The sequence below is a fragment of the Lonchura striata genome, chromosome 5 (genome assembly GCF_050655825.1).
Source record: "Lonchura striata isolate lonStrDom1 chromosome 5, ASM5065582v1, whole genome shotgun sequence".
In the NCBI taxonomy this organism is placed as follows: domain Eukaryota; kingdom Metazoa; phylum Chordata; class Aves; order Passeriformes; family Estrildidae; genus Lonchura; species Lonchura striata.
The window spans coordinates 25636577-25661832 of NC_140707.1; the positions used below are offsets into that span (position 1 = coordinate 25636577).

The 25256-nt window shown below is 39.5% G+C and overlaps 1 protein-coding gene across 6 annotated transcripts in view; it reads right to left on the reverse strand.

The window, feature by feature from the left end:
* SERGEF (secretion regulating guanine nucleotide exchange factor) overlaps positions 1-25256 on the reverse strand; it is a 141147-nt gene that overhangs the window by 94705 nt on the left and 21186 nt on the right. For all 6 annotated transcript variants that reach the window (XR_014955961.1, XR_014955960.1, XM_085581480.1 and 3 more), the window contains exon 9: positions 16673-16827. Coding sequence is in view for 4 of the 6 variants with exons in the window: in XM_085581480.1 (XP_085437606.1) it covers positions 16673-16827 (155 nt within the window). In the remaining 2 variants the exon portion in view is untranslated. The remainder of the gene's footprint in view (positions 1-16672; positions 16828-25256) is intronic.

The window sequence follows — 25256 nt, forward strand, 5'->3', positions numbered from 1 at the left end:
TCTCTACATGAACAATTACTGGATTTAGCACTTCTATGTAACTAGTGTGATTTCTAATGTACTTTAACATGTGGGGAGAAAAAAGGGTAGCTTATTTTTTTATGTTTCTCCTTTGCCCATTCCACACACACACACACAGTGATACCACTAACTGCAATAACCCTCTGGAGCTTCACAACAACAAAGAACTCTTCCATCCCTTATAATCCTCTGCAAGGGGCAACTACTAGGAAGTAAATATCAGCTATTCACCATGCATTAAGCCTTGAAAAGCAAGACTGGTGCTTTAGGTGATTTGCAAATATACAGCTCTTGAAACCCTAGTGATTTCATCAGGTCTGATTCCATCAGACCCACAAGCAACATGGTCTGTAAGATCAGCAGCTTTGTTGCTCTTGCAAAGAATTGAAGAGGTTCCTTGCAGCTGTCTTGCAGATCTCAAAGAAAAATAAAACCTTGACTATGTGCTGTTTTTCCACAAAACTGATTGTGAGGCCTTGAATTCAAACCCAAAGCAGAAAGTCCAGGCATATGTAGAAAATAAACAAGTAAAAAACAAAAGCCTTATTTCTAGCACAGTTATTTGTGGATAAAGCTGACTTAACATGCCAAGAGTAATTGAGGTGAAAAAGTTAGCTTTGTGCTTAAAGGTTCACATACTGCTGTGAGAAAAAAGAAAAATAAAGGGAACTTCTTCAGATAAGCAAAGATCCTTAAAAAGAACTGCAGACAGCATACATGATTCTAGATGACTAATATTGCAACTCAGAAGAAACACTCAAATAAAAAAGATTCTCATGAATCAGGACAGTCTTTTTCAAGAAACATTTTAATGATGACAAAGTCACATCTGTGTCACCTCTAAGCTCCTCTGTCTCATTTTCTGTTTACCCTTGCAGAAGAACACAACATTGCAGACATCAGGTTTTTTAATTTTCCGAAGAGCAGAGCCTGTTTTTAGTGAACTAATTTCAATAGCCTGTCACACAGCCTGTGCATCTATTGCTACTCAAAAGAAAATAGAGGACAGTGAGAAGGGCACAGAATTAGACTTTGTCTTATAAATTTAGAGCAAAACTGTCGGCATAAACCAATTCAACTTAAGTTGATATGACCAAACAGCAATTTATGCTAGAAGATGGCACATAACTAGAGAAAATGCAAAACAAGCCCTGAAAATCAAAATCATCATTTTAAGCCTCCAGATCAAGGGCTCTGGTTTTCAGTGCATGGATAGTTAAACTGCAGAGTAGCTTCTCTAACTCATTTTCTACTTTGCAAACTTTGGAGTACAAGGAAAATAAGAACAAAGAGGAGAGGACAGCTAATTTTAGTGTTTCTGGGCTAAAACAAAATAACAACACAGAACTACTGAACCATGAAGCAGTTTTTCCAAGTTGCTATTTCAGTTACAGTCTTTCTTTCCCCTAGTCAGTGCTGGAAAGAAGATGCCAGCTTCTACCCTATCAGAATAATACAAGCACTTTATGCAGAGGGGCACATTGAGAGCTCTGAACTGCTTGCATAATGCTTCCATACATTTTGCTGCACCCAAAATGTGTATTATAGCTGACAGGGAAAAAAGAGCATGATTTCTTCAATTTCCTTCTCTCTCACTGGTTGTCCCTAGTAAGAAGCATTGCTCCTGCAAACTGAACTTGAGTCTTGCCTATTACATTTTAACAACTACCCTGAAAACTTATCCCTCTGACAGCTTATTATCACAGCACTGGACTGAAGCTTCATAATTCTCACTCTCAAGCATGTGTGAAAACAGTTTTGAGGACAAAACCAAGACCTTAGGAACACAGGATTATCCAGGGTCGAAGCGACCTCCAGAGGTTCTGTCCAACCTCCTGCTCCCAAGCAGATCAGCCATGAGATCTTTTCCATTCCATAAGGCTCACGTGGTACAACCTCCCCAGGCAGCCTGTTCCTCTGCTTGATTGTCCTCGTGCTGGAAAAGGTTTTCCTTACATTAAGTCCAAACCTCGTGTTTCTATTTATGCCTGTTTCTCCAAGTTCATCTTCTCGATGAACCTCCTATAGCATGCTGCTACTCTGTACCCTTGAAATTTTCTCTCTTCTCCCTGCTGAACAAAGCTAGGAAGATTTTTGTCATAAGATTTTCACCCATCAGTTTCAGTTAAGAGTAAACAAGGCAGTTACCTCTTCAAAAGAGCCCCACAGACTTTTAGGTATTAAAATAAATACGTGATCGTCAAAGAAACTGTAATCATCTCACAAGAGTGGGCTTTTGAACTCTGATTTTTCTAAGGAAATGTCCCTTTTCTGTGAGTATTTACTCAGAACAACCCATCTTATATTTTCAGCATCATCAATACTACTCTAGGGCTAAACAAAGTCTCCTGCAATTTAAGGATGAATGGATTGGTTTTAGTCACTATTTCAAAATAAAGCAATCTGAGGACAGAGGGTGAACACTGAAATTTCTCTCCTGAGTAGCAAATTACTGCAATAAATTTGGGCAACCAAACAGAAAGCTAGAACAGAAAATGCTATACTGCCTTCATATACAGCAGTATTAAAATATACAGGGTTAGGTTCATAACATTGCTGTTAAAGTTCACTCTTCTCTAAGAATCTATGTGCTGTTACTCTGCAAGCCTTCACAGGAATAAATTATGCTTTCCAAGCATTAAAAACACATTAACATGACATAGGGCATGGAAATTCAAACTTCAAATACTGAATCCAATAGATCATAAACCAAATCAGTATTAGAAAAAAGAAGATGGCTACATTAACTAAAATAAAGCTCTCTGAAATAATTAAGTGATTTTTCAGCCACTGTGATAACACATATTCCAATAGCTTAGATATCAGTGAAAGAGTCATTTAGACAATTTCACTCTTAGTCATTTACTGGAACTCATAACCCTCTGGCCCAATTCCAGAAGATTTCTCAAATCCAATACAAAAAAAATTCAAGTCAGCCTGAGCATCCAACACCGTGCCACATGAAGGGTAAGCTGCCACAAGACACACACAGCAGCACATTTTACAACTGCCTTCATTTTTCAGTGCCCTTCTATTACTTTAAAGAAAAAAAAGAGACTTGACCAGAAACATTAACTTCTCTCAGCATTTCAGTGACTGTGTTATTAGCCAATTCATTCACTTGTCCCCCATCAGACACAAAGTTGGTATGTTTACTCTTGCTCATAAAGTGTTTAATTTCTTAAAAACATTTGCATGGCGCTAAAATCTGTTACCCTTAACGTCTCCAGCTTTACCTTACCTGTCAAATCAATAGGCCTAATTAAGCATTTTCTGCATAGCTGAATCTAAAAGTGAATGTTATCAAATGACAACTATAATATTTTATCCAAAAACATTTTAGAAACTCAGTTGAAGGTACAACAGTCCTGTAAAGCTAAGTTAAAAACATGAGATTTCTTTTAAATAGGCAACATGAGACTGCAATCTTGCTTTTTCACTTTGGCATTAGAACCTGAAATTTCAAGTTTTCAGGATTTTCAGAAAACAAGGTTTCCATACAGTGTTTTTTTTAAACCCATCACAATTCCCACAAGCCATTCAAGGAAAAGTTGCCTTAGAGCTTCTCACAGACGATCACTGTCATCACTACCTTAAATGAATTTCAGGTATACAATTTTTTTGTGAGAGCCACCAAAAGCTGAGCAATCTTACAGCTTTACAACCTGGTGTGCAACTCCTCTGCAATATGCAGGCAGAGCTCCACTGACTCGAGTGCACTTCTCTGTGTCAACACTGGACTTGACTCAGGAATTCCTGCTGCATTTTGGGTCTCCTGTCAAGAGTACTACAGACCTGAGTGTTGTCTGCAAGAGAATATCAAAGGGTTCTACACAAGAGATTTAGTATGGAGAGTTATACTGCATATAGGAATGCTTGCTGGCTTTTACTCATGCTTTTCATGCTCCTCCGTCCATCAGAAACCCAAGTGCTCTATTTAACCATGTAGGTTTTACCCCTCTTCCTTTTGCAGCTGTTTTCCTAAGATAAGCTCTGAACTGTTTTTGTTCTGAGCCAGCTAACCTGCAAAGATTGTTTGAGAACCCTGCCCACTGGGACATGACTCAGTGCAGAAGACAGGTACACAATGCTTTCTGATTTTAGCATGGCAGTGAGACAAGAGCAGCAGTACAAACAGTACTTTGAACCTTCTAGATGGGAAGATGCAGTTGGGCTTACACACACTCAGCTGACAAAATAATTTTCCAGTCAGGTAAATCCACTGGTGCATTCCTCCTGTTCCATCAGGATCAGGAAGTTTGCCTTGTTATGACTGGCAATGTGCTGGTGTTCAAATTCTCACACATCTCCATCCAGTTAGAAGGAGGAGGTTTGAAGTCTCTTACAGAGGCAGAAAGATAGAAGGGGAACATTTGGGGATTTTTCTTCATGTAGCAGTGCTTTTACTTTGAGAAAGAGGTGGAGAATGTAACCACTAAGTCTTATTAATTTCAGCAACTCTGGGTGCTGGGGGAAGATGGGGAAAATGTGTGGCTACATAGCCAAAGCAAGAAAAAGACTACTTAAGGATCAGGCAGGTCAGCTCTAAAACTTAGTTGAAAAGTTTGACACTGATCCAGGGGAAATAAAAGTGCTACTGCATCTTACCCCAAGGTACTGCTGTTAGCTGAAAAAAAGGATGAGTAAGAAGCCATACCTTCAGGCTTCTACAGTACAGAAGTGTCTTCTTTCCAAAAGTAGGAGAATGTATAGCATAGAGTGTCCTGGAGACAGTGACTGGCAGGCCTGAATGCTATCCCCTGAAGCTCCAAACTCACTGTAGACCTTGAAGGGCTTTCAAATGCTAAAGACATCTGCTTACAGCCACATGAAGCTTGGAGAAAGTCTTTTCCTCTAATAAACAATGCACTGAAGTATCCAAAAGTTTATGGCCAAAGAGACATTTTCAAAAGAAGTAACAGAGCTGTCTCTGCAGAGCATCCCTCCCAGGTGCAGGTCCAGCACTATGACAAATGAGAACAGTGTGACAGGCTCGTTTAGGTGTGCAGCTCTGGCTGCCCAGCAGGCACACCAGATGGCTCTCAGTAGGTCTACACAACAACAACTCTCTTGGGCAAAAGAGCAAGGGAAAAAAACCAGAGGAAAAAGCACAGCAGCAAAATACCTCACGAGGAAGCTCCAGCTAAGGGCTGTGTAATGATTACGGTCCTGCATGAGAGATCTTTGTCAAACAAATTATGAGTGAAAGCAAATTATCTGAAGTGTTGGAAAGTGCAGCTTGGACAAATGTAAAAACCACAGTTTTTCTAATACCAGTTCTCCAAAACAGAAGTAATAATCTTCAATTATATCTAGGTGTATGTAAATTACATGTAACGACACAAACACTCCTTACCATGAACTGAATTTAAAATCACTGAGTGACATTAAGATGGCCCCATTGAGGAACTAAGATAGAATGCAGAGATTCACTTTTGCTAGCTCAAACATAAAACTAATTTAGCTTCATTGTTCCAAGTGTTTTAATGGTTTTGATTCCTCTTCTCACTGAGTGTCAGCCAACATACAGCACTGAATAAGAGAGTTAGATGGAATCCAAATATGAGTATTATTTGGTACATGAAAAATTTCTCTTAATAAATGCAAAAGCATACAACACAAGTGCATCACAATCATACTGATCTAACATGAATAAAAGTTTTTTGGACTTTGCTCCTGACTCCTTGAATTATCAAAATAGAGTGCTTAGCTCCATAATTACCAAAGAAGAGAATGTTTCTCTTGCTAACACAGGACTGCACATGCAGTCTCACTGATTGGAAGAGATGTTTTTGAAGTATGTTACCTGTTGCCAAAAAGAAAATAAACAGGAGTATAATTTGAAATCCCTGTAGGAGCAGAGGTTATCGAACAGAAGTTGTCAGTAAGTAAAGCAAAAGAGGAAGAGTACAGGGGGGAAAAGGGCTGAAAGAGCAACCTGGAAGGTATATTTAATTTCAGCAGAGGTACATCAGTAGTCCCTCACATACTTTGCATTACTAAACTTGAAGTCCTCTGATAAAATGACTTCATTTGAATTCTCTCTGGCATGGCATGCTGAGCATTAATGCAACATAAGTGAATAAATAGTCCTTTCTCACTGGCTTTCTGCCAATTTGAATGCAAAACAGAGGCCTCACACACACAACCAGCCATCCTTGTAGACCCTGAATACCAGCAGTGCACTACTGACTCATTTGGCCACAAGCCATTGTAGATGTCTCCATGTGCCATGCAGAAAAGCAACACAGGACACTACTCTGTCCTCATTTGTTAAAGAGATGGGGCATATTATCTCTCAATCATGAAAGACATCAACACCACATCAAATCCTATTTCATATTTCTGAACAGTTTGTCAGCCAAGTTAAAACATTTGTATCTTAATATTATTAAACACCATCACTATAATTCACAAATACTATCTTAATCTTTCTAAGTAAAAAGACACAAGCATTTTGCTTTTCATGCTCCTCCAGGCAGTCTGCATTTCAGACTTGCTGTGGCAAGGAAAACCAGAGACAGCAAATTAATCCTGTAAGACTTCATGCAAACAGAAGAACCAAGAGAGACTTCTATTACTCTGTTCCAAGTACTCTCATTTTCACAAGTTGCAAATCTCAACATTATGTTTTGTTTAGGAGATTTATGTCTAACATGCAAAAGGAACAAAAAAAAATCCTGAGAAAGTTATCCAACTAACCACGTAAATGCATTTCTACAAGTGTCTACATTTTTCTCAGCCCCAATTCTGTGTGACAGAGGTCCCAAATAAAAATACTGAGTGGAATCAGCAGTATCAAAGAGGAAGAAGTCATAGGAATGAGCAGTGAAACTTTAAAAGTGACTGTCATCACATATTTCCATTATCTTATTTGTTTAAAGTTACTTGGTAGAGTAACCATGAAATAATATTTTGTATTCTTTTAAAACAGAAGTAGGAATCAAAGCACAACAGGTGCCATGAAACAGCAAAAGGAAGATTGTGAATTTTTGGTTTCTGAAGACTGACAACATCCCCTCCCACCACAACCTCTGACTTGCATTCCCAGTGAAAACATTAGATTCACTGTGAAGCAAAAAAATCAGTCTGTGTGTTCCAAAGAACTTGGCACATACATTCCAAGTAATCCTTTCAGACATGGAAAATTCAAAATTTTCAAAAGACAAGCTGACACCTACTAGCTGAAGATAAGATCACTGGTAATAAAACTTAGGCTCTCAAATGCCTGTATTTCCAGCACTGATAAGAATTGTTTCAATAAATGCTCTCCTTGCCCAATAATCCACTCAAGAAGATGAAACAAAGGGTAGGATCAAATAGAGGCTTCAGACTTGAATCAGTTTTTCATATATGTACTCAAGGCAGACCAGTAAAGGTGAAAAGATTGCCTTTTGCCAGCTGCTCTAAATATAAGATGCTGAGACAGATTTGCCTCTGTAATGCTTGTAATTGCTTTGAGTGCTTTCTGTCTTTCTGTCCTTATTTTCTGGCAAAATTTTGAAAAAAATCCTGTAACTGTGCTCCCAAAAGTCATGAAGTTGGATTTTTTTAATAATAAAAAACCAATCATTGTCTAAATATTATAGACACAGAGCTGCCTATCCTAGAAGTGGGTGCTCCTTTTTCATTTCAACTTCATTACCACAGTGTAACACATCTGTAAAAAAAGTCAGGATGCCTTTATATTTTCTTTGCAGTGGTTAAATCCTAAAAAAAAGCAGTAGTAGATTAAGATGTCAAAGAAAAAAAAAATCCATTCACTGTTTTCTACTTCTGGAATTTACTTTTGTGTGTTTAAGTCATAAACCCTTTCCCAAAAGTAACAAAGAAAAAGGATTTTCCTTTATCCACACATTAAAAAGAAAAAAACCCCACCACAAAACTATGAGAAATAAAATAGAGAGCCAAACAGAAGATATACAAGCAGAGAATAAATCCAAGAAGCAAAAATCATATCCTGTACTTGCATCAGAACATGAAACAACAACAACTACAACACCTTGGCATACAGAAAAGCAATTGCATAGTTATAAACACCAGCAATGTATCTTGTCATAACACTTAACCAAATGTCAGACACTGTATTATCATTGTCTGATCTGTTAGCCATTGTTAAATGGCTTTCATCCCTTTCCCTCAGTATTCTATTGTGAGGTCCAGCAGCGCCTAGCTTTCTATTATTTTTTTTATTATTATTTTTCTTTCTATAGGAATGAACCGTGGTCTGAGACCCCCAAGGCTTTAAATGGGTTGACACTTTTGAAAACAGCCAACAGTGGAGGCTGCAGGAAAACCTTGACAAGTTCAACAAAATAAAAAAAGCTGGACAAAAGGGATTTCCACTGAAGCAATCACCAGTAAGAAATATGGCTATTTAATATTTGTTAATTTAACACTTAAGAGAACAATATTATGCCAAACAACATTCTGGAAAAACAAACACATCCTAAAAACTCCTTTCTGCATCCTGATGCACTCGTTACCAAGGAAGGAACTGTTCACATTAGTTTTACACCTGGGGAAGGAGGAATTTTAAAAATGGGAATTGAACTGGCAAACCATAGAAGGAGGCATTTTCGAAATCATACTTCTAAGGTAAGAACTATAAATTATTTTTCTCTCTGAGAATGAATTTTTTTTTAAATTCTTTTTAAAGGTTTTTATTTACTTCTATGACAAAAAAAAAGGAACTGCAAGGCATAGTTTTTTTTCAGTTTTTGCTGTCATCTTATTACATGCAAAATCCACTGAATTTATGGAGACCTCAGCAATCAACTGCCAGGAGACCAAGAAAAAAAACCTTAGGCAGGTTTTAAAACAGGAGACAGTTTAGCATTTTTGTCCTCACAGGACTAGATAAATCATGTTTACTTTTTCTTCCCCTTTCCCCTCCTCCTTCCACAAAAAAAGTTCTATTGGTTGAATGCTGGGGCAAAGGCACAGACTGTATCAGACCATCGAAAAAACAGAGTCCAGAAGTAGCTTCTGCCTTTGACAACTTTTAAATTTTAATTTTTTTCATTTTAAATTAATTCTGAATTTTAAATTAAAAGTTTAAATTACAGAAAGGCAGCCAACAGACAAGGAAGAAGAGCCACCACATGGGAGGACAAACAGGTCCCTGTCACCGAGCAGGCTTCCCAGTACAGCAGGCTTGGAAAGCTGTGCCATGGCCTCACAGCAGAAACACAAATCTCCCTGTGCTGAATCTTTCATTAAACAATAGCTTTATAATAACTTATAACCTAAGCACAAAGGCCAGGAGGACTGGCAGGGCCCAGAGCTTGAGTGACTTGTTGGTAAATGAAAGCTGGAAACATCTGGCAAATACAAACAAACGCCATCACAGGAGTAAAAGTTCAGGCACAACCCGGTTGAAACCAAATCCAAACCCCTAAATTAAAAGCAGGGAGAAGCAGTCTGTCTGCTGGCACTGCCTTGAGGAGTTTATGGCCCCACAATGACAAATGGGTTGAAAAGGACCAATGTTACAATGCAATAAACAGATAGGGTTGGCACCACTGAGCTCTCTCCCTTCTCATTCAGCTGCAATAACCTACCCAGTAATGCAGTATATTCTCTACCTACAGAGCACACACAGGCAGTATGCATTAAAGAGTAAACTTTGCAGCAGTAACATTCTTCTTAAGGAGACAGAAAAACAATGAACAAAGTCACTTCCACTAATACAGAAAAGTAAACCATTAAAAAGACTGATTAAATTCCTGTGAGGGTAACTTAAACTATGTATTTCTCCTTGACTATTTTTCTATAAAGATTCCAGTCTTACAGAAACCTGCCAATAAAATTCATCAACACAACTGAAATAGGAAAGATAAGCAGCATTTACACCAGAAGTTTCTTGACCTAAAGTTCTGGGGTCAGCCAGGTAAAAAACAATTACTCTAACCTCAAATCATCATCATTTTGGCATTATTTTCCCATCCAGAAAAGGAGGTATGGATGAGATTTCTTTGCAGAGAACACTGCAAATTGATAGCTTTGTTCCAGTTCACTACAGTTCCTTATTGATTTTCTCTCGTTTTAGCCTGCATTGATTTGTTAATCCCTTCTCTGTAACAGTCCTAATGACAAATTGAGAATGAAAAACTGCATGCTTTAGGGCCTTTTCCACCAACCTCTAGCTTCAAACCATATTTTCACTTGAACTTGGAACATGTCCATGCACTTACCCTAGGTTAGATCTGATTCACCTTAAATTAGGTTGGCTGCATTTTACACTGAAACCTTTTTTTTCAGGCTTCTCATGGGTGAACGAGGCAACCAAGATCACATCAGAGAGGCAGAACTGGAGTCCTATCACTTCCAAGGTTGCTGCTCACAGAGACAGTCTCAAAACCAAGTACATTTTTAAGTAATTTTGCAGCACTGCCCATGGTTGATTAGCAGCATGCATCTGAAGGGCATTACTGAGCAATTATGGCACTGGCAGGTGCAAAGAAATACTTCCAAGGAGCAGGATCACAAGTTGTCTCTGCTCAGAGCTGCAGTCATGGTGCACTGCTACTAGAACAATCCATGCAGAAGGATAGGACCCAGCCAGTATTTTTAATTTAAGGAATACAGTATGAGCATGAAGAGATGAGAGACTTGCAAAGCAACTTAGAATAGTAATTCTGCTACCAACAAGCTCATTAAATAGAGCTGCCAATTTGGTGTCATTGTTGGGGCCTCACTACCCACAGCTGATGCCTGTCTGCACAAGCCACGGCTACTGCTGCAAGTAGTTTTGGTCTCTTTTAATTTCCTGATACTTTCAGAGATCTCCAAGTGAGATACTCATTTGGAATTCTAACTGCAACACACCACCAAATTGAAAATTAATTTATGATTTATGAAGACTAAGGCTTGCCCAGAGTCACATTTGTAACACCTCAGTCATCACATGCTGGGTGGGTCTGCACCTCCTGACTTTATCCCATGTCAGTCCCCTCCTACACCACCCCTTCTGTCAGGATTGACCTTTCCTGGTCTCCCATACAGATTGCAGAGCAGCCTGGTCCTGGCTGCCACCTCACTGCTGCAGTACAACCCCAGCAGAACAATTTTGGTCATTTTGAACCAATCCTTATCTACAAAAGTGATACTTGGAAAGCCTCTAGTGTGTACCCACACAGCATGTGCTCCCTGGCACGCAGAGGCAGTGTGGGAGTTCTCCTTTGCCTTTCCCTTGGTGTGACTTTGGTTTCCCATCTCCCTCCATGCAATGCCAGCTGCAGGGAAACTGGCAGGGGTGGCAGGAAGGACAGTGCCGGGAACCAGCATCACCTCCTCTTTGCTTTCCAAAAATTACAGACCCAGAGCTGGTGAGCTAGGCTCTGCTCCTAACACACTGCTATTCTTAACTTGCAGAAATGACTTCGCTGTGCATGTTAAAAGGTCTCTCTACCCAGGCCATGAGATGCTCTTTACAAACCACAGTCATGTCTTAATGGGATAAGAACAGCACAGAGTAAGTGGGCAAAAAGTGGCATTTGGGTTGCAGCAGTTTGGTACTGCTCTCAATTTTCTGCTTAGGAGAACAGCAGAGAGAACTGACTAAGCTAAGAAATAAATCCTGTTCCCTCATTGCCTGTGACATGACTGTGAACTCTCAATGTTCTTGCAGTGCTGCCAAGATTAGTGTTACTCTCCTACACAGGGCATGCAGAGCACACAAACACACCTAGTCAAACACAGACTTGCTGCATTTTGCATGCAGACTGTTGTTTCCATCTTCTGTTACATCCTGTTTGGACTTTACCCCCTCAATAAGAATTTTAACAATTTCATCTCTTATTTTCATCCTTAATTGCAATTTGTCACTCACACAGCGAGCTGTACTCAGAACCCACTTCTCTGTGGCCTTTATTTTCCTTTATTGTCACTTGAAATTAATTGATAAGCCAAAAACTTGATGCAAAAATATTAAAGGGACCATCTCTATATTAAAATTTTCATCATTGCATCACTAAAACAGAATAACAAAATCAATCAAGAAAAATTCAACTATGCCGTTTCTCAAGACATGGATCAAGACCAACTCATAAAAGACAGCAGTTCATAACTGGAAAAAAAACACCAAAGCAAAAAACTCACAACACACACCAAAGTATTGCTTGCTTAGCAAGTGAGAAACTACACATCACTTCAACTTTTTTTGCATTTATCTCCTTCCCTAACACCAAAAGTGGGCTTTCTTTTTAAGCAGCTTATTGGATCAGTTACTTCACACATATTCTCAAACTTTGAGCAGTAAAATCTGGTTTAGGAAAGTTCAACTTGTTTCTCTCCCACAAAAATACAAATCTCTCATTCTGAACATTCAAAACAAAAAAAATTATGGTAGCCAGTCAAACAAATAATTATTTTAAAGCCAAACACAGAGCATAGAGGTGATATATAATAATATTAGGCTATTTCTTTGGATGCCCCTTAAAACCTCAACTACAGGTTTACTTACAAAGAGGCCTCTAACAAATTTCCCTGATAAGTCAAAAACAGTTGTCATTTTTTTTAAAGCAAAAGATTCCATTTCAGTATTATTGGGACTATGTGTTAAGGTCATAATGTGTATACATTAATCTATCAGTTATATAAGCAAGTAATTGTCATCATACAGATACCTTAGATTTGTCTTGTAGGCAACTGCTTAATAATTTGCAACATGAATGGGGAAAAGGAAGAAAAACAAGAATATGCTAAAACCAAAGCTACCTTTCAAACACTTAAAAATGACATCTTACTGCAACTGCACTGAAAAGAACAGCAATAAACTTTGACTGCAAAGTGCCAGGAGAATGTGGGTATTTATGATGTCATTCCTTGAAAGAAAAGAAACATTCAGAGGATCCAAAGAAATCTGTATTGCACAGGATCAATCTGCACACTGGAACCATGGGCCCCAGCAGGATCAGGATAACCACAGTAAGCACATGTTGTCACCAGTCTATCAGTTATGTTCATTCCCTGACACAACTGGTCCTTACACCATCATTGAGATTCAAGTTGAGTGATGATTATTTTTTAATTTCCCAACTGAAATCTCAGAGATCCCTCCCCAGAAAGCTGTGATCTAGCACAGTTGGCTTTAAGTAGAAAAGGACATGATGAAAACATGGTTCCAGGTGAAGCCATGCATATCCGAAATAACTGCAGCCCTTCCTTCCATCCAGCTCAGCAAGAGACATTCAGCACTGCACAGACACTTCTCACTTGTTTATTGCTGCAGCAAATGTTTGCTGCAGTGTGAATGACATGCTGAACATACCACAAACAGTAGAACGATAGCTATTAAGGCCAAAAATATCAAAGAGACTGGAAGAGCATTTTGATGAGGAGGAAACATTAAACCAGATCTTTGTAGCATTTGCTAAATAGAGAGACTCATCATATTTCGGGCCATTTGTATTTAATTGTCCTTTCATCTGAAGAGCAGTGGATGAATGAGCATCAGATGAGTCAGATGCTCTGAAGAGGTCCCATCAAGGACGCCCCGCAACACAAGAGCACTGCCTGCAAAATGCCTCACACAACAACCTCTCAGTGCCTTGGCCTATCCCGTTTTGGTTTGGCACTAAAGCACTGAAAAGAAAACGGCAAACAGACCTGCAGTGGCAAAATGCAAGAACTTTAAACACATTCAACACCAGGAACCTCCATGCTTTTCGACCTGCCAGAAAGACACGCTCAGATTAGTGGATAATTATCTAAAATCCAGGTTTTTTTGTTCTTCCTTTGCTTCAGTTTAAAGGAAAAAAGTGCTCTTATTTCTCAAGGTCAATGTTTTCAGTTGAAGTCAAACTCACAATGGAATAGGTCACTCACAACACTTCAAAAATCAGGTTTTGAAGTGGCAGACACAGACATTACAGCAGTGTCAGTTCAAAGAAAGGAGAACCCCTGGTCTTTGGTGGAGAAGGTAGGCAGGCCATGGGCATGGAGACAAGGAGCAACACAGGAGGTTAAATCTACTGTGCTGCCCTTGAGCTAAACCCATGTGTCTTTTATACTGTCCTCTAATCCTTAGATTAGTTTCTCCACTTTGACTTTAACAATATTAACTGAAGTGCAGAGGCAATCAGCAGACCACAGCTTTGCCAAAAATTCAGTTGAATCATTAAAAGTGATTTATAAAAATAGACCATGAATAAAAATCATCAGTTGTAATCCTCAACTGTTAAACTGTCTCTCTGCATTAAACACAAACACTGGAATTGTTAATTCAAGGTAAACATGGAAAAGATATCATCTTCTCTATATTCCTTCCAATTCATCTCTCAAATCTAATCATGTCTCCGTATGATAACAAACTGAAAAAGGGGTAGCTTGTGTGTTAACAAAGAACATCTCATTCTGCATAAACTACATACTGCAATTGAATGCATTTTCAAGTATAAATTCTAGCTTTGGCATAATTTTGTAATCTTGAAGTGAAACAATTTAGGTCCTTATTTTATGTTGTTCCTTTTTTCATCAACACAGCTCCTCCTAGGATGCAGATGATCCTCTTAAGTCATCTTTATGCTGTTATCTTTGCAAAGAATGATGTCTGCTCCAGAATACTGCCATTGCTAATCACTCAAATCAGGTCCCTCACAGGTCTATTAGGAGGAACAGTGCTGAGGGCAGCAGAATAAAGATGAGATTGTTGCTTCTCTTTCTTTTCAAAGAATCTATCTAAATACATCTCTTCACTTTCATGGATCACTTGTCCTGCCAAGGATAAGTTCCACTGTGCAAAATCTGCAGCTGCCTTGGCTTTATATTGTCCAAGAAATAACAGAACAATGTACTTGAGACACTGCACACAGCACAGATCAAAAACAGCATGAAGTAGCTTCTGAAATGGAGCTGTCTATACATAATTAATGACAAAAAGTAGGGCCCCCCCGTGTCAAAAGGAGGAAAGTTGTCTGAGACTCAGAGGAGTTAAAAGTAACTAAACATTAGGGCAGCATCATGGGCTCTGGGGCCTTAGACAGGGTCCCTCAGGATGGCATCCCTTCCCTCCAGTGTGTCATCCATACAGTACAGCTTGTGTGTGTCAGAAACTTGCTGAGGGTGCCCTCGATCCCACTGTCCTTGTCACTGACAAACAGCACTGGTCCCAAAACCAGTGCCTCAGGAACACCACTCCCCACTGACCTCAACCCTGTGACTGCAGAAGATCGAGCCACAGAGTCACCCACACCTCAGATCCTTGTCTCTCGGATTTAAAGACAGGATGTCATGTGGGAAAGTGTCAAATTCTTTGCACAGGTCCAGGTAGATGATGTCAGTTGCTCTTCCCTCATCCACTATTTCTGTAACCCCATCATAGAAGGCCACCAGATTTGTCAGGCTGGTGGCCAGATTTGCTGTGGTGAAGCCATGTAGGCTGTCCTTATTTTCCACAGACCTTAGCATAGTTTCCAGGAGGATCTGTTCCATGGTCTTGGCAGGCACCTAGGTGAGACTGACCAATCTGTAGTTCCCCACGTCTTCCTTATTTCCCTCTTTTAAAATCAGGATTATGTTTCCCTTTTTCCAGTGGGAACTCCATTAAACAGCCACAGCTTCTCAAGTATGATGGATGGTGGCCTAGCCAATGACTGTCAGTTCCCTCAGGACCCATGGATATATCACATCAGGTCCCACGGACTTGTGCACCTTCAGGTTCCTTAAATGGTCTCAAACCTGGTCTTCTTTGAGAGTAAGCAGTGCTTCACTCTCCTTGTCCCTGCCTTTGCCCTCTGCAACTTGGGCCATGTGGCTGGAAAAGTTGTGACTTGGTTCTTTTAAACTGTTCAGCCTTTTTTAGAACAAGGCAACTCTTCAGAAGTTTCACAGGTTCTCTTTAATACCTTGCTGAAGTTTAATGCCCTGGATGACTACACTCAGAGTGGCACCTGAACCAATCATTAATCTGATTTTAAGCCAACAAGGCTATACCTTAAACAAAGCCCACCTTCTGCCTGCTCCCCCATCTCTGCTTTCCTGAACACATCCCCTTCTTCACTCACCCTAAAACTCAAACTGGAGACTTCTCAAAGAGCACAAAAGATCAAGAGTAAGTACAGTGGGCAAAAGTTCTCTATCAGCCATCAACCACATACCTCAAACACATCACAAGTTTTCGTTCCTGCCCCCACAGGACTGGGAATTTCCACTCTTCTCAGCTGCAATACAAGCTAGAACTGTTAATATGGCTGTGAAAGTCTCTCCCATGGATCAGAGGGACCACGAGTTGCGATTTTTGGGGTGCTGGTCTAGAGTTTCAGACAAAAATAATGCTACATCTCCTCTGTTCAGCTGCACTGCAGGCACAACTTACACCTGCACACGTTGATACCTGAGAGAACTTGGAATCTTTTGCTAAAGCTGATTCCACCAAGGAAAAAATTAGTTCCTGAATGCAAAAGCCTTCTGAAAGAAATAATTGAATCTTACTCATTTCTGAATTTCTAGGAAGAGTGAGCAAGGGCTTGTGCTGCAGCATTTGAAAGGGCTCTGTTGGGAAATTTTTTCTGATTATTTTAATGCACCAAAAAAAAAAAAAAAAAAAAAAAGGAAAAGAAAGAAAAGAAAGAAAAGGAAAAGAAAGAAAAGAAAGAAAAGAAAAAAAGGAGGGGTATGGAAATGTGGGAATGGTAATTTTCTTCTTTACCTGAGATGCTCCATTTAGGCAAGGAACTGAAACAGGGGTGTTACACAGCTCCAAGCACTGTTCAGATGCTGTGCTCTGCTGCCCACTGGGAACCACCGCGTGCCTTCCAAGCTGCCCGTAGTCCACTCTGCCCCAGGTGAACACCTTGCCATCTCCTAAACACAAAACACATTTCAAGATTACTTATTCACCAAGTTCCTGAAACATGTGGATGCCAATGCATCTTATCTACAGCTTCAAAAACCTGGTGAAAACTTATTTTTGGGAACAGAACAAAAAAAAGCATTAAAAACTAGCTTGAGATATTACATTATACTTTTATGAAGCTACTCATTTTTCACTGACTTGTTTTCTACCAGAACAACATCTGGATGGTGGCCTGGGCTGCAAATAAACCATGTCAGTTAAGCTGCACAACCTGGATATTCTGCATACAATAAATACACTTTGGTTACAAAAAAGGACATATTTTAGATTAATGGAAGCACAAACAGAACAGCTTATTCTGATACATAAAAGACTACAGAAAAGAGAATTATCTTCTACTCCCATTCTTTGCCATAAACAAGTCATTGCATGACCTGCATTTAACAGAGTTTTATGTTTTCATGATAGAAGTTACATTCTGTCACTAGTGTTAGCAGAGCTATAGTCCTCAGGAGACATCTGGTTAGTCAGGAGCACCAGGACAACTGCCATTAAGCACTGGAAAATTGCACTGGTTTGCTTTTTCAGGAATCACACATTGGCCAAGGAAAGGCAACTTTAAATGAAATCAGCACTATATGGCTCATCCTTCTCTCCAAGGGTTATTATTCCACATGCACTGCTGCAAGACTGACACCCAAAACACCATTCTCCTGTATGGATAACATCCATAAACATCCTTCTTACCTTTGCTTCCTTTGAATTAAAATAAATAAATCATACAAAGTGACAGCTTTATTTTCTTAACAAAGTGACTAGGTCCCTGCAGATAAGCCTGCCCCTTCTGGGCTTGCAATTTTAAAAGTTATATAGACACAGCAGAAGGTAAAGTCCTCAACTTGGTTTTAAGTAGAAGCATCCAGCCCAGAAAGAAACGTGCAATGATGTTGAGTTATGTACATAATTTGGCCAAAACTCAAACTGCTCTCCAGAGTTGAAATCAAGACATCATGTTTATAGGCCAAAAGATGTGGATTTGGGGGAAATACCATCCAGTCCTGCAAGTCAGCTTGCACACACACACACACACGCCTCTCCCTGCCCCACAGAGGGACTGGGTGCAGGGGTATGGTCACACCACCCACAGGTGACAACTGAGAGGTTTCTAAACAGATCCCAAAAAGACAAACCCTTGGAAATCTGAACACCTCCCTTTTCTTTAGGGTGCTGTTAAACTGTCTTGATAGGGACACAGGTGGACACTGCTGGTTTGTGGAGATTAAGGTGATAATGCATTTTTTGTAAATTAACTGGAAACCTCAGTTCATATACAGGAGAAGTACGGGCATTTTCCCTGGAAATCTGCTGGCAGTGGTATCTTTCACTCCCATCACTGCAAGTTTTTCAGATGCATTCTCTCAGTTCACTGATAATGCTTCCCCTAAAATAATTAAGTGATAAAATTAGTTGTCCTTCTTTCTCAAGGGTACAAAGCTTTTTTTCCTTTGCAGCTTCCTCTCAGTTCAGGGAAAAGCTGAAAACAGTCACATACCACATTCAATACAAGTGAGGTCTTTTAACACAGTAGCTACATTTTGTTAGGTTAAAGGATAAAAACAAATTTCATTAAGAGAACTATTAGTGTATCTTAGGTTAGGAAAACAGTTTGAGGTTTAAAAACATGCTTGTTCTGAAGTTAGTATATTTACTTCACAATTTACATAGATCTCTAGTAAAAATACCTGCAGCTGCAAAAATGTACATAACAAATTTAAATATAGAGTAAGCTTTTAGGCTTTTACATCAGACCAGGTTACTGCACTTCTACAGAACCCTATTAGTGAACTGAGAAAGGATAGGCAGGGTACTCTATTTTATATTAACTACAGCAACTGAAACTGAGTTTTATGAAATCTAAAGCCAGAAAGAATTTTTGTAACATTCAGTTAGATCATTAATATACCACAGGCTCTCAAGCCCTCCCCAGACATTGCTGTATTGATCCCAAGGACTATAGCTGAATTAAAGCATTTCAGCTCTCAGAAGCCAAAAGTACCAAGTGCCACAGGCAAAAACATCAGCAAGCTGCAAGGCCTCTGAAAAGGCAAGCTTTGAATTGGTAATACAGACACAGATCCTCACACAGTCTACAGCACCAACCCTACACAAAGGCAACAAAGGTTTCTCTCAACTCAACCTTTTGGAGGAAAAACTCCTTCCCCAAATGAATCTGGTGCTGTCTGGACCCAGACATGAACAAGAAACACCAGCCACTCAAAAAACAAATGGGAATCTTTGCACCATCCCACCAGGGCACTGCTCCAGTGCAACTGAAGACTGCAAGCATATATGAAGGATTAAAACAGCAACAGTGCTTAGCTACAAAAAAACACCTGCCATCCACAGATTCTATTTTCTTTCACTAAGCAAGCCAGCAAAGAATCACTTACTCCTGCAAAACCAAACAGAACCCTTGGCAGAATGTAAATTATTTCTGTAAAACATGAATGTAAAATGTTTCCAATTACAAACACAGACCGTTGCAATTTGACTTATTATTTTTTGCTACAATAAGGGAAACAAGTTTCAGGTGGTTATTAGTACTCAAGCATGGAGGACATTAATTTAAAAATATTAAAGCCAGATAAATTAATTTTTGCTTTTGGGAAGAATTTCTTGAATGCCCAAAGTTAAGCAACCAGCTCCTTCTCACTGCTCATCAATGCAGTTCTCAGTTCTTTTGAGACACCTTCCTTCCCCAGACTTGTTCCCATTTGCTGAGCATTCCCCATCCCATGCTCAGACTCCTGCTAATAGTCAATAATTTATATTTTTCAGCAAAAAAACAACTGCCCAGTGATCCTTAAAAAAAAAAAACTCAAAGTACATAAATCTGTCTTTTCTGTGAGAGAAACTAAGAGAAGCTGATTTAAATGTGCCTTTTCTATGAAAAACTGATTATACTTTTAGCAAACAAACAAACAAAAAAACCCAGTCTCAAGTGGAAATTTCAGGCTGAGGCAAACACCAATGCATGGAAAATTCCGCTAAAGGTTAAAGTCTCGTCAAAATCCTAAGAAAAAGAAAGCACTGAGCTATGACAGAAAGCGTTGAGCAATTGTAATGGGAGGTATTGCTACTGTGCTGCTTATAAAATGGATGGTATTTAAAGTGTTCTAAGAATATTTGAGAAAAAGACATTAGTCATATAGAGTAAGGAGGTTGCAGGATGAATTACTTAAGAATGAAGGGTGATATAACGAGGAGTGTTGGTCTAATATTAGACTCTGACAGATTTTAATTAGAAGTCAAGAAAACACACACAGTGATGAGTCAACTGGACAGAGTACATCAGCATGGAAGTGGCTGAGGCATCAGAAAATGTGATATTTCATACCAGAATCAGTGCAGGAAGAGGCAGCACAAAAGGCAGGAGTTATTTCTACAACTTGTGTAAAAAGAAAGGTACAATATTGGAAAGCTTTCCCAGTTCTTCTAAGATACTAACAATACTTCCTAAGACCTGAATCTTACCATGTTCTGAGTATGGTGCCTCCAAAAGGCATTACAATTCCTCTACTGTCAACATCCACATTGTCCCAGATGATTTATAGCAGCTGGTCATTTTTTCACCAGGCAAATGCTACATCAAATAAAGTCCAGAGGTTCAATACCATTTGGAATTAAGGAGTAAGAGATATAAATTCATGAATCCTGTGTTATTCCAGCTTACAACCTGAATGAACCACACAATAGAATAGCTCAGAAAGCTGGAAAAAAAAAGACAAAGGAGAGAAGATTTTTAAGAAAAAACTTTCTGACAGCTCCTTAAGTAAACAACACAAACAACAGTATGCTACACTGGTTGAGATTCTACACAATCATGCAGATCTGGTTTGCTCGTGCTCTTTGAACTCTAGACACAGCAGTGTGCATCAGTGTACACATAGCAGCAAATCACCCAAAACACATGCTCACATCCTTCACAGAATACAGATGAAGGTACATACATATTCAAGGGCTTCAATACAAACCACTCTCTGAAAGGTTCCTCTGCATTTTTTTCATGTCATCCTTGTGTCCTCATGTATAACAAAGCACAGACAGTTGAGAATGTCCTTAAAATTACAAGTTCACTGCCTTCAGAGTACTGCAAATCCAGCAACATTGCATAAAGCACTTGTAGTTGCTTCCTGCCTGACAGTGTAGCTTTTCCTGTGCTGTTTTATACTACTACTGAGACTGTAGAGCATGTCATTTTTCCCCTTTTAGCATTTTTTTAATCAATCTGCTCGGCCACATACGTGGAAAGAATTACCAATAAAAAAACCAAGTACATTAGTTTTAAAAACAGGTTGGTTGTTTCTCAGTAAAACACAACAGACAAAGAGGCACATTAAAATTTACTTAATTTCACTAGACACAGATTTATCTTTATATCAATTTTCCTGTTTTAAGAGAATATCCTGCACTAGTGTTATCTCCTTGAAGTCTCTATTTGGTACCCAGGCAAGCTTTGAACTATCCTTCATAAATACTAGATGAAAGAGTTCATCTAGGTTATCTCAGTTCACGGCTGCATTAATGATTATTTTTCAAATGAACTCTGGATATTCACACTGAATGCTTAATGTCAGGTTTGAAATATGAAGTTCTAAATAAAAAATTCCTAATGCCTCCTTTCACATGAAAATTCACAGGGGTAGGCATTAAAAATTGACATTTAGAGGCTGCCTCTTGCCTCCTCTCTGCCCTACACAGAATAATACTCCTCCCAAATCTACAGATGTCTGTTGTCCTTCAGAAAACCACCAATGTCCTTGACCCATTCTGAGAAACTTCCTCATCTACCAAGAAATAGCCCTTGTACAGGGCAACAGAAGAACATACATCCATACATTCTTAATTCCTTCTTGGCTGAAGACGGCTTTATTTCAGCAGCTGGCAACCACACATCCCCACACCTGCAGCCTAGCACCTGCAACTGTCTATGGTTTCAGTACAACACAGGATAATCTGTCCTTACAAAGGTTTAAATGGCCCTCTGGTCCTTTTAACACAGGAGCTCAGCATACCAGAGCTGTCCACATCTCTTCACACATCTTCTTCCCATGACCCCCTTACAAACTGCTGCAACTTCATATAATAGGGCACTCCTGAATTTTTTTCCATATTCATTCATAACAGTCATTAAGAATGTATCACTAAAACACAAATCTATGCACAGTATTGAGGTCATGCCTCATCAGGGAAGTTCAAACAAAGCAGCAAAAGCTTTTCAGGGCTGACAGCAACAGAAAACTAGAGATATTTCCATTGCCACTCTCAGTCTTCTGCAGTCACAGGCTGCAATACACAGGTGGTTCAGAATGGTCCATAGAGCACCCACACATCAAGCTGCAGTTCACAAGGGTTTCCAAGCACTCCTGAAGAGATGCAACAAAAGGCCACAAGTGCCACAGGAAAAGAACCATTAAGGCATCACCAGTCCTCCTGTAACAGCTATGGGTTTGCCAGTTACAACTCCTATACTCATCAAGTGGGCCCAAGACTCCTGCCAGCCCAAGCTGCATCAGATGCCCCCAAACCTCGTGATCAAATTTAACCCAGGCATGTGGGCAAGACAAACTGACAAGATTTCACATAATTTCAATCAGATGCTCATTCAGCAAACAAATGGCTTCTCATTCACTGTGACCTATTCCCACTGCTATGGAAATTAAAAAAAAAATTAAAATAGAGAAAATCAGCCTGTCTCCTTTCAGAGCCTCCTGATGATATCAAAATACCAAACACCCAAGGACTTGTACGAATACAGGATATAATGGAAAATAAAATGCTCAGTGTGCAGAATGAGAACTCCTTTGGCAGCAGTTTACACTGAGAAACTTTGGATCCAAACAGTTTTCTCCCCACTAGACGACCTGCATTCATCGTGCTTGAACCAATTGTGAAAGGGAAGGTAAACCAAGCTAAGGAATTGATCTGGCTGAAAAACAACGTTGGGAAATCGGAGCTAGGCTACAGCAAACACTGCTAAAGGCAGTGCTCTGTTAAGTCAGTTTAATATTCCATATGATAGGCTAGATATAACTTGCCATTTTCATGACATGCTACATTTGTCATGCACTTCACCAACAGACCCATCTTTACCAACACTTTGGACATCTTTAAACATCTAAATAGCTTTGACTTTCATTCACTACAAAACACGCATACTCCTCTTTTGCTTCCATAGTTACACCAAGTTATGTCTTGAGATGGGCAGTGCTCTGTTAATGGGATTATTCACATACTTAACAGCATGCTTCACTGCTTTGAAAGACTGAATAATAACTTGGAATGTGGCAAATTCCAGGACTTTCCAGATGCCTTGGAAGTCTTTTGTCTGGTTCAGGTTTTCCACGGGACACTGGCCATTTTCCTTTTAGAGGAGAGACTGGAAACAAAGTCCCACACACAACTCTGAATAAACCAGAGGAAAACCTAAAATGTAACAATTTAAATGCATGTGAAGTTGTGTTGATAGTGCTGATATCATACAGCTGTATCATCCTGGCTGAGAAAGGAAAATGGGGGGATGTCATGAAATCCATGCAATCATGAAACAAAGCTGGGGAAGGGGGCTGGGGGCAAAGGCGGGATTTTAAAGCTCCTATCAGACTTTGCATTCATCCTGCAAGGTGAGAAAATTCCCTCCTTATTTCCCTTCACTCATGATTAGAGAGTCATGACTGCTTCACCAGCTGTGCCTCTGGCTTATTTTAAATTCAAACTATGATATATATCTCACTTTCAGACTTTTAATAGCAATGCCTTAAAATGCAGATTGCTGGCTAAATTTAGTTACATGATTAAAAACAAATCTAACTCATCTCTACCCAGCAAACAGAACTGCTGCATTCAAGGTTCAATAGAGGACTTAACTCTTCAACTAAAAACGAAGTCCTAACAAAAAGGAGGGAAAAAACAAAATTAAAGCACAATTGGGTGATGTCTCCAAAAAAGCAAGATGCATAAAACAGTAAGCAGCTATGGAAAACTATCTGCAAAAGCATCATAGTATACCATAGGGTTTTTGTTCAGTACTTCTGCAAATAAATTCTGCACTATGCTACTACAGCAGTATGAGTCATACACTTTTACTGACATTCTATATTTATATCTCCATGCCCTTCTGCACTGTTATATGCTTTCTTCCATACAGGCCTCTCTAACCTGGAATTTCCTTCCTTCTGCAGCTGAGCATCTCTTCCTCTAACATTCCTCAGAAAACTGAAAAGACATGCAGTTCTTTCTGGACACCATTTTGGAAAAACAACACCCTTGAACTATCATAATATGCTGTGTGCACTTTTATTTGTTTCCAAGTATTTTCTTGTGTCCGATTTCCTAATTTTTTGTCTGTAAAAGGACTGCTTACATGTTTATCCCCTTTGAGGCAAGGCCCAGGTCCTGTTTCATTAGACTTAACACAGTACAGTGCTACAGAAAATCTTATTTAGAGATTGCAGATTACAGCATAGGCATGTTTTCCAGACCATTTTATGAAAAGTTGCAAAGATTTGCGAATGTGCCTAATTTGGAGAACTCAAGATCCTGCTACTCTCAATATCCCATCACCATCTGAGCCTCAGGAGGAACAGCCATGTGCATACAAGAGATAAACAAAGGGAAGGTAATTAAGTTCTCAGTGCTAATATTTACCTTGTCAAAAGACTCAAGGGCATGCTGTGGAAAGGCAGAAACAGAAAAAGCAAGAGAAATGCTCTGGAATGGCAGCCTGAAGGAGAGCTGGGCTTTTTCACTGTTGTCCACAAGATGCATTCCCAATAATAAGAGACCAGTTGCACAAGAGATTTCACTAGATAACAAGCCTCAGACAGAAACAGAAAGCATGACAGAAATAAAGTGTTAGAACAGCAGTCCTTGGATTTGCTAAGCGGCTTGAACTTCCTCAGTCGCTCCCAAAGCAGCCAAGTTCTACATCCCATGGAGTTCAACCCTATGTGCTGTTCTGTTCTTAAGAAATAAAGTACAAAGAAGAGAACAGTACCACAAACCCAACAATGGCACCTCCAGAGCCTCCCAGGAGATCACCCGCCTTGTTCAGAGTCAGAATCATTATAAGAGCAACTACAATTGACTAAGACAGAGTGGGCTGTGCACCTCAAATAATGAGCAGCGTTCCCGCTGACAGGAGGAACAAAACAGTCTAAAAGGGGATGGGAAGGAAAATTCATAGCCTTTGAAGTCAAGAGATGAATAATGAACAATAAGGTGATGTATTCTCTCTGGACTATCATCCCAATTTCTCCCTCCACCCACAAGAAAGTTTAAGAGTTGGGCAAGGGGGTGGAGGAAAAAATAAAAGCACAACACAAGATTCCACCTTCCATGACAAGATGTTTAACATCAAGGAGACTGCAGGGAGAGT